Consider the following 10,960-nt stretch of genomic DNA (forward strand, 5'->3'; position numbering starts at 1 on the left):
GGAGGGATAGCAGCCCTGCAGTGCGGCTCCCAGCTGCTCCTGTGACAGAGGAAGTTTGACCTTTTCCAGGACTTGTCCCAAAGGTCTACGGAATTTCTCTTTTGGACAAGAACGGACGGCAATGCTCCATCAATAAGCACTGTTCTGGAGGTCTGAAAAACTCAGTAGAAGGCACGTTGACTGCCACAAGATCATCCTATGTGCCTTGATTGGCCTTGAACGCTATAGTCTCTCCCGGGCGCTGGGAATAAGGCATGTGCTGGCATAGCCTGCCTGGGTTTCTGTTACCAATTACTTTAAGTCTGAGTGTATATGGTTATTAAGTTATTTCTCTTGACAGTCTTCTTTATCAATGGTTGCTGTTATATAGCGTGCATAATAGTATTTCTCTGCTTAATATGCTGTTTTGTTCTTTATTCTGTGAGGAAGATTCTTTCTTATTTTTTTTTTTCATCCATTTGACCATATATCTTACTCCTTGATTTATCTTAAAATTCGCCAGGTGCAATTAGTACTATTGAATGATTAACTAAAGCTCTCCACTGCACACCAGTTCTAAAGTCACAGTGTTAAAACACGGTGTCTTAGTTCAGGTTACCATTGCTATGATGAAACACTGTGACCAAAACGAACTTGGGGAGGAAAGGCTTTATCTGGCTACTGCATCCTGAATCTGTTGAGGGGAGCGAAGGCAGGAACTCAGAGAAGCAGGAATCTGGAGGCAGAGACTAATGCAGTCCACGGTGGAGCGTTCCTTTCTGACTTGATCCTCACAACCTGATCAGCATGATTTCTTAGAGAACCCATAGGAATTATTAGACACTTTCGGTGATGAGCAATAAGTGAACAGAGAACATGTTTACTAACCACACTAATAAATGAGATAATGTGGAAAATACTGTATTATCAGCAGGCAAGATGTACCAGAGGATAGACATGGGGGGAAATAAAATCAAATATTCCAGGAATGGCGGACACTAACAGAAAGCAATGTACGTTTTACTATCCTAGATGGAAAACCCTGGTAGAATACAAGATTGAATGTTGAAACATTTGTACTGAATGTACTTCAAGTCAGAAAGAAATAAGGTTAGGGAGAGGCTTAGTCCTCTGATATAAACATTCCATCATCAAAAGAAGAAACAAACTCAGAACTAAGAACCACACAGCTCTTGGTACACAGGTAAAGTAAAAACAAAACAAAACAAAACAAGAACAGCAAGAACAACGACACCAGCCCAGACATCAGTCAAAACACCACTAGTTTTTAGAAAATGTATATAGCAAGGATTAGAAATTAGTCATGAATAAATTATGCAAAAGACCAACACAAAGTCTGTAATGATTCATGAGGAGCCTAACAGTAATGTTTAAAAACAGAACTGAATTTGAAAAGCAAATACTTATTGAAGCTTATTGTAGAGTAATATTAATTAGCATATCAACAGGTTAACTATACTTTGGAAATTAAATAATTATTTAAATACAATGCTTTAAACGTTTGTGGATTCGTACTAATATGCCTGGTATTTGTTTTCAGAAAACGTATCTAAAGACAGAAAAAGAACCTTCTGGAGACATTAATCCACATTCTTCTCTAGGAGCCACTTCCCCAGATCCCCTCTCCCACCCAGGTCTCTCCCTCCATCTGCCTTCCATGATCACTCCATCTCCCTTCCAAGTGAGACTCAAGCACCCTTGCTTGTGCCCTCCTTACTGTCCAGCCTCTTTGGGTCTGTAGAGTATGGTATGGGCATCCTGTATTTTATGGCTAATACCCACTTATTCATAAATACATACCATGCATATCCTTTTGGGACTGGGTATCTTCACTCAGGATGATATACTCAAGATCCATCTATTTGCCTGCAAAATTCTTGATGTCTCTATTTCATTGCGTAGTTGTACCACATTTTCTTTATCCATTCTTCAGTTGAGGGACATCTAGGTTGTTTCTAGTTTCTGGATATTATGAACAAAGCTGCTATGAGCATAGTCTTTGTGGGATGTTGGAACATCTTTTGGGTATGTGCCAGGAGTGGTGTAGCTGAGTCTTGAGGTAGAACTAGTTGCAGTTTTCTGGGGAAAAAAAAATTGAATTCCAAAGAGGTTGTGCAAGTGTGTGTTCCCACCAGCAATGGAGGAGTGTTCCCCTTGTTCAACATCCTTACCAGCATGTGCTACAACTTGGGTTTTTGGTCTTAGGCATTCTGACAGGTGTAAGATGGAACTTCAGAGTTCTTTTGATTTGCATTTCCCTGATGGCTAAGGACTTTGAACATTTCCTTAAGTGTTTCTCAGCCACTTCAGATTCCTCAGTTGAGAATTCTCTTTTTAGCTCTGTGCCCCATTTTTAATTGGGTTATTTGAGTTGTTGGTGTTTAATGTTTTGAGTTCTTTATAAGTTTTGGATATTAGCCCTCTGTCAGGTACAAGGTTGGTGAAGATCTTTTCCTACTCTGTTGGCTGCCTTTTTGTCCTATTGACGTGTCCTTTGCCTTTTAGTTCCATGAGGTTCCATTTATCAATCGTTGATCTTAGAGCCTGAGCCAGTGGTGTTCTGTTCAGGAAATTGTCTCCTGTATATTATCAATATGATAAGCCACAATAACAGATAAAGTACAAATGAATATTTGTTAGTGTTACTTAACATTAAGACTGTCACTTTTAGCAAGATCTTACTAAAGCAAATGGTGATGATGTATGTGACATATCAGATTCATCAAGAAGAATCATTTCAAGATAAGCCCAGGCCTCCATCCTCAGCCTCTCTTGCAGCTCTGCTCTCCTTATTTCCATGATGACATCTCCTAGGCTTGCTCACTGTGTTTCTTTTTGCTAGAGATGTGCTCCCTGCAAGTATTTCCTTAAGGCCACTGCATGGGCAGATTCTTGTTCTCCCATCACCTGTGCTGAACAGGTCTCCAGGTCTTGTGTGCAGGAATGATAGCTCAGGACTTACTCTCCACATCCCATGCTCCTGTCTCAGTTCTCCCATCTTGTCTCTTGGTTCTCAAAAATCTGTTGTATGAAAACAAGTCATTAAATCTAGTTATGAAGCACAATATGGCCATACATATTTTCTGGGCAAGGTGATAGTATGGAGCTGCTTCATAGCATGTTTTCCATTATGTAATTGTAAAAGTTATGGAAATTACATTAAAATGATCACCAGGGAAAGTATATTGGAGGTCATGTCTGGAAGATGTTAAGCAGTCACACCAAGAGACAAGCTTATCAAGTAATCACCATTCCCCTCCCAGAGTCCACTTCAGTTTTAAGATCTGAAGGTCTCCTTGCTATTCTTAGATTTTCCCCAAATACACAGAGCACACGTGTCTGTCCCTATAAAACCTAAAAGTCCTTTACCTCTTCCTGTGCTCCCTTGAGGACTCAGACACAGGAACATTCATGTGAACAGGCTCCTCATCCAAAGTGATAGTGACAACTTTCTCCTGACCATAGAGTCAAGAGACAGGACCTGAAATCAGAGAGGAATTTGCAAGTAACAGCTTACTCTTAGTAGCTCATAGTAGGAGCTGATTAAACTCTAGGATTTTCCTTGGCAACTCTACATACAGATGCACATTGTCTTCCTCCCTTCAAAGTCCTGCTGATTCAAAGGGGCTGAAAGGTCAAGAGGCCCTAGATACTGAGCTATGCCCCCTATAAAACACAGATCTTACTCCAATAGGAATAAGAACTAGGTTATTCTGCATCAGTTAATAGTGACCATGGCCTGCTACATGGGTTTGTGTTACTCTATGTGGCATGGTCTATTTTGAAAGAGGTTGCCTGAATTCTTGAAGTCACAGATCAAAAGACCGTCATAAAGCCGTGCGTTTTCCAGACTCATTGTCCTGGCATCCGCAGGAGGAGATGCTGTGGGATCAGATGCTACTTTACAGCATTCTGACTCGGTGTTGGTTTGCTCAGTTTCCTCAGTTTTAGGATGCATGCCACATGTTTTACCTACTGATCAAAGGATAAACACACAACTTGGTTACTGATCAGAACAATGTAAACCTTGCTGTAAATTGCTACTAAAGGGACTACACACAAACTCTCCCATCTCCAGAGAACTTTCCTTATAGAAGCCTAGATGGAAAAGACATCAAGTGACTTTTTGTGCACATTTATTGGTCTATTGTTCAGAAGACATGACCTGGTGGACCTGAGAGGACTTCCCCTATCTCCGCTGAGAACTGAAGGGAATGGAGTTTTCCAAACTGAAGCAGTTTCTTCTAGGGAAGAGCCTGTTTTAGTGTGGAGGAAACTGCCAGGAAACAGAATTCTTTCAAGAACTTACCAGAGCTGGACTCTATTTGTTCTTTGCAAGCCAGGCCAGTAGGGGTTTCTCTTCTCTAATTGTTTCTCAGAATTGAATGTTTGGTTCCCCCTTTCTTTTTTTCTTTCCCCTTTTCTTCTTCTTTTTCCTTTTCTTTTGGGCACATCATTTTGTCACTACAAGAACATTCTCTAAGTTACAAAAGTAGGAATAAACTATCTCTTATTAAAGGATATTTTAAAAAGCAAACCTTAAACTGCTTTGTTATTTTGTTTCAATTGGTGGTTATGCACTTTCAGGGGGAAAACAATCCAATCAGGAATCAAGGTGCAATAGAAAGCAGTTGTACAGTGAGCAGAGCCAGTTAATGAGGAGCAAATAAGCAGCACACACTGGGGCTTTCTGTATCAGGGAGGGGGAAACAAGGGCTGAGAGGCAGAAAGATGGGGTCTGGGATAGCAGGGAGATACAGGGAGTCTATCAGAAACAAAGCTGTGTGTTAACATAAGTACATAATTATATATCGTCCATACTACTATTATAGATGGCACACTTTATAAATGTAATTATAAATATAATTTTATCTGTAGTTCCACTTTCAGTTTCAGTCTAGGACACAGATTCCTATATGAAGTATTTACCACTCATCAGTTCTTATTGAATATTCAAATCAATGATTATTATCTAGTGTCCAGTGTGTCTAGTGACCAAGATGCTCAGGTAATAGTGACAGACAGCAAAAGCTTTCAGAGCTTCAATGTCTGTCATTTTCCATTTGTTCTTTCATGAAATTTCTTTAAAATTTTCATTTACTCTTTTCTGAGGTGTTGGTTTGATGGTTGAAGTCTCCAATGTTGTCTTATTTCTCTTTTTCTACTTTCCAAGAAAGAAAACCCTGATGTTGGTTTGTGGCACTAAACCAAAAATATGACATCACTGAAAATAAAAGCTAAGAAAGGGACTGATATGTCATCTAAACAACAAAGTAGTAGCAACGGTATTAGATAATACACTAAAGTGGACAAGTCTATAATAATCAAATAAAATAATGTTATGAAAGTGTTTTCAAGTGATCTTCAGGTTCAATGCAATCCAAACAATAATGTTTCTCCCAGAAGTATTATTTTTAAAATGTATATGGAACCATGTAGATATCAAAGAAACTAGTATTATTATATTCATAATGTAACAATACCTGATTTCAAATTACAGCTTACATCTAAAAGAAAGTTACTCCACTGGCCAGCCCTTACCACAGAAAGCTTTTGCAGTCTATGCCAATAAACACAGAGACCCACAACTGCTCACTGAGCAGAAAATAGAAGGCTGGTTACCTGGCCTCAATGATCATTGCAGAAGAGAGAGCAGAAGAATCGAAAGAGATAGAGACAGTAAATGACTACAGTAAAGCTGAATTATTGGACACAACACAACACAAGTGATCTGAGAGTGGTTGTGACTGAGTGAACATGACCAAGTCAGACAAAATATCAGCTTGGAAAATGGAGGCAGTTCCACTGGTAGCTGAGGAACTATGGCAACTGGGAGAGGGAGATTTAGTTATCCTCAGGGATGGGGCCCCTGAGAGAGGCTACCCATGATCCAGAAGATGGCACTGTACCATGCAAAACTAGTAGACCAAGAAGAAGGAGCAAATGGAGTCTAAGAAGCAGGAGGAAAAGGAGAAAGATGGTGATGATAAAGGGGAGGAGGAAGAGGAGGAGGACTAGGACAAGAACTAGAAGAATGAGGAAGAAAAGAGGACAAGGAGGAACAGAAAGAGTCAGTGGAGAAGGAGAAAAAGGAGAAAAGCCCATGAGATTCAGTGTGAATAGTAGTGTTTCAAATAATTAATTTTAAGGGCATTCCACTCCCCTGGTGGGATTTATTCTAAAAACTGGTTCTTGGGGCTATGAATGTGGTTAAACCTTCATTCTTCTTGGCTTGTTTGTCTGTGCTACTTAGGCATGCTAGTCATTTTTTTTTTTACCTATTTTTGTATTGCTGTACATAATCTCACTCATATTTAGAAACCAAAACAGTGAAACTCATCAAAGTTGAGAGTAGATGGTGGGTACCAGAGGTCAGGGAAGTCAGATGGAAGATTACTCTAGGGAATAATGGGTCAAAGAGGACTGAGACACAACATGATGTGAGCAATACTCTCTAGCTTTCTACCTCATAGCATCAGTATACTGGAGAGAAAGTAGAGGCAAAGCTTTAGGGTTTGTCTGAATGCTGTGCAGTGTACATGTGTATGCAGCATGATCCTTGGACACAGTCCATTTGTACAATTTTAATGGTGTTTAATACTGTTAGGAACACTGGAGAAATTTGAAGAGATACCAAATTAACATGTAAAGTGTTTTATAAAGCAAATTTATTTGAACACAATTATTTTAATTATATATGATGGTTTGCTACATTAAAGAAAATATAAGACTGCAGGATTGAGAACAAATACCTTAAATTATATTATTAAGAAAATAAATAAATAAATAAATAAATAGACATGACAATATTACAAAACATGTTTTTACACGCAGAAAATCTTTGCTCAGTTTTGCTGGAACATCTAGGCTGGTTGATTGTATTCATACAAAAATAAATGAGAGTTTTTAAAGGAGAGCTTAAGAAGAGAGATAGAGTCCTCATTCAGGAGAGTCCTCTCTACTTTGTCTCAGGACTCACTCCTTCTCCTCACTCAGTCTTGCCAGCAACTTGGCTGAGGAAGACATGGCTCTCCAGACTTCTGCTCTGACCACCTCCCAGGCACAGGGGCTGTGTTTCTTCTCTCTCAGGTACACAGTGATCCTGTGGAAGTATGTCCTCACAGCCAGCAGGTAGTCTTCCTGGGTCAGGGGAGGTTCCTGCACCCCCACCTCCTGCATCACACAGGCTTTGAGGTCATTGAGCTGCTGATGGAGGTCATTGCAGAATGAGTCTAGGAGGGATGCATCCCAAGCAGCAGATGAGTCCTTTGATGTGAAGATGTTCAGGACCTGCTGGGTCAGCTCTTGTAGGACAGGGATGGCTTGAGCATTCTGGATCTGCTGGGCATCCACCTTCTCCTGGGGGAATCTAAAGTCCTTTCTGTCCTTCAGGCAGGAGAGAGGGGAGAGTCTCCTCATTTGTACCAGGAGGGTCAAGGCTCTCTTGTTCCTGAGGTTATGAGTCTGAGGCAGGTCACATCCTAGAGAGCAGGTTGACCAGTAGCTCATCACTAGCAGGGTCATCAGGAAAGCACAGAGCCTAGCCATTGTGGATCTTGCAGATGTTGCTGGTCCTCTGGGCTGTTTGGCCCTGAACCTTCCCCTCTAGGTTCTCTGAAGACCATCCTGTATGGATGTGTCTTAAATAGGGCAAACACTAGTTTTCATTTTCTGAATGTCCTCCTCTCTCTTTCCACTTGTCTTTTCACTTTCTTTAACTCATTCTCTGCTTCTGTATGGGCATTTTTCTAATTTACTTTGGTTGGCTTCCTCTTTCTCTGCTACCCTCTGAAAGTTGTTTTTATAGGTTTTCATTTTCTGATTAGAATTTTCATTAATTATTACACCACAGGTAAACATTGTTTGTCTGAAATTTACACATCTGTTTTAACAAAAAAAAAAATCCACCCCTGTAAAAGTTTCCTATCAAAGGCTTTGAAATTCATTTTACAATTAATTTTTGTTTCATTTATGTCATTTACAAAATGTTTAAATCATAATGTAAGGTACAATAATTTTTTTTCTAAATTAAAATATGTTGAAATAATGGTATACTTTAAATTATTCCAATATTAAATTTAAAGTTTTAAAATCTAGTTCTTCATTTTGCCTTCATTAAGTGTTATATAAATTTATATAAAAGGTTAATTTAATTATCACTGTATTTTAGCTGTTTACTCCGTGACTGTCATGCAATCCTCTGGGCCCAATATATAAAATGGTTTGCTGTTCAAACTTGATGAGCCAAGTTTGATTCCTGGAACTCCTGGTTACGGTAAAGATCAAACACCTGTAAGGTGGCCTCTGATCACAACATTTAGAACATTGCAGGCTTGTGCATGCTCTCTCTCTCACACACACACACATACACACACACACACACACACACACACACACACATTCACATGCTCACTTATTTGTGACAAAGACACCTCTTGTGTGCTGTGAACCTCTTTCTGCATTTTTTCATTGACATATTGAATTTTTCAATACTAAGATTTCTTTTCTGTCTTTATAGGACCTCTTCACTGATTTTCTCTTTCATTGCATGGTTAGTTATTTTGATTTTATTTGCTATATTTGTACATGATCTTGTAGCTACCTGTGCTTCTGACTATCGCTTTCAAATCTTTTTCAAGTATTTCAGCTCTTTGCCTTTCCTCTAAGAAATCTCCCAGACTCTTGCACTGTCATGACTCCAAAGGACCCAACAATTGAAATATAGGCTGATTTATAATCCCACTTTACATTGATTACCACCCCAGGGTCTGCTGAGAGACCCTCATTTTCTTTCCTTTCTCTTTTCTGTCATTTAATATGGTTGAAAACAAAACACCACTACTCATACTTTTTTCCATCTCAATAAGCTTAAAAAAAAAAAAAAAAAAACCAAACTCTTCCTGACTCATTTCACTTCCTGTACAGGCTCCCTTTTATTCAATTTCAAGATCAATATAATTATTTGTCACCTTTCTTTTCTGAAAATCACTATAGCTATTAGTTTTTCGAACACAAATATGGTAAAGTTTTGGAGACTTAATAAATAAAAAAGACAATGGAGCTATTTTACAAGGTTTTTCTTCTCAATAGAGTTGTCATTGACCATTACAACACAGATATTCAACCAACAATTAAAATTTTCATACCTATGTCCAGATCAATTTTATCAGTTTATTTAAAAGTTACTGAATTTCATACTACACTCAATTTTTGTTTTTATCTCTATCAATTACATAATTATTTAAATTATAATCTATTGCATATTGCTAATTAAAATTTTCTACATTTAAAATATTGATTTAATGACACTTTAAAAATTTCAAACATCTAAAGGCTAAGAATAATGTTCTTCCAATTTCATGTACTAACTTTAATTAATTAGTTATATAAAACACTAATTTAACAATCACTGTGTATTAGATCTTCATCTAATGATTTTTATACCATTTTGAGAGCTCACTGGGTAAAATGTTCTGCATACCTTGGCCCACAACTTAGACAGAAGCATACTGCTCTCCAGCATTCCATTAGGCAATCACAGCCAAAACCCTTCCATAGCCCTCCAAACTGCTTTAGAGCCAAGCCAGTTCACCCAACAGCCCATCATCCCCTGCCTCCCTTCACCAGCCACAACACAGGCAGAAGCTCCCTGTCCTACCAGAGGCCATGCTGGCACCTGGCACCTGGCACCCCAGAATCCACGCCTGTATCCAGAACTCCTGAGGCTATGCCAGATATTAGAACTCCAGAAACCCAGAACTTCAGAGGCAATGTTGGCACCCAAAAACCAGCAGAGACAGAGACTTGGTCACCAGAACCACAGGGCACTCAGGCCAGAAGAACAGAAAGGAAACAAAGGAACGTTATCCATCCAACACAGATAAACTCAGAAATCAGTGCTTAACATAATATTACCTCAAACCCATAGGAAGAGAGGCCACCACAACAACCCAATCAACAACATCCAGGGCAATATCACATCACCAAAGCCTAGGTATCCTACTATGGCAAAGCCTGGCTATTCCAACACAGCTGAGGCACAAGAAAATGACCTAAAGCCAATTTTATGAAGATGATAGAGGCTTTCAAAGAGGAAATGAATACATCTTTTGAGGAAATCCAGAAAAACACAATCAATGAGAGGAATGCAGGAATCTCTTCAGGAAAGCCACGAAAGAAATAGTCATGGAGGTAAAGTAGATGGCTCAGACCTGGAAATGGAAATAGAAACAATAAAGCAAACACAAACTGGGGGACTCTTTGAGATGGAAAATCTAGCTAAACTAACAGAAACTACAGATGCAAGCACCACGAAAAGTATGCAAGCAATGGAAGAGAGAGTCTCAGGCGTGGAAGACACCATAGAAGAAATTGATGCATAATTCAAAGAAAATGCTAAATCTAAAAATTTCTTGACACAAACATCCATGAAATCTGTAAAAAAAAATAATGAAAATATCTATCTTTAGAATAATAGGAATGGGAGGAGAAAACCTAGAAATCTAGAAAACATATTTTTATCTGTTTATTGATTCTTTGTGGGTGTCACATCATGCACCCCAATCCCACTCATCTCTTGTTCCTTTGTATCTGTCCTCTGCCTTTGTGATCCCTCTAAAATAAAATAAAATAAAATATAAACAAAACAAAACTAAACACCATCTCATCACAGAATCTCTAAAGTGTCATTTGCCCCACTGTGTATACATTTTTCCACAGATGTTTACTTGCAACTGTTCATTGCAATGAGTCATTTATCTGGTTTAAGGCCTCTGGTTTCCTCTACGCCATCAGTACTCAGTGCTCCACAGGACTCTTCTCAGATATGGTGTGGCTGCCCTGTATCATGGAGATCCTACAGCTTTGAATCTGCAGGACTGCTGCTTTCCAGACGTTCATAAATGAGGTAGATGTTGGAGTGGGTCAGCCAAAGCCTTGAATCTGGACATAGGTGATAGGT

At 39.0% G+C, this 10,960-nt stretch overlaps 1 protein-coding gene across 1 annotated transcript; it reads right to left on the reverse strand.

The window, feature by feature from the left end:
* Positions 1-6,975: 6,975 nt before the first annotated feature.
* Ifna15 (interferon alpha 15) lies at positions 6,976-7,548 on the reverse strand. The gene has a single exon (NM_206870.1). The coding sequence runs from the start codon at positions 7,546-7,548 to the stop codon at positions 6,976-6,978; it is 573 nt and encodes a 190-aa protein (NP_996753.1).
* Between the last annotated feature and the right edge of the window lie 3,412 nt (positions 7,549-10,960).

This window comes from Mus musculus, chromosome 4 (assembly GCF_000001635.26).
Source record: "Mus musculus strain C57BL/6J chromosome 4, GRCm38.p6 C57BL/6J".
Lineage (NCBI taxonomy): Eukaryota > Metazoa > Chordata > Mammalia > Rodentia > Muridae > Mus > Mus musculus.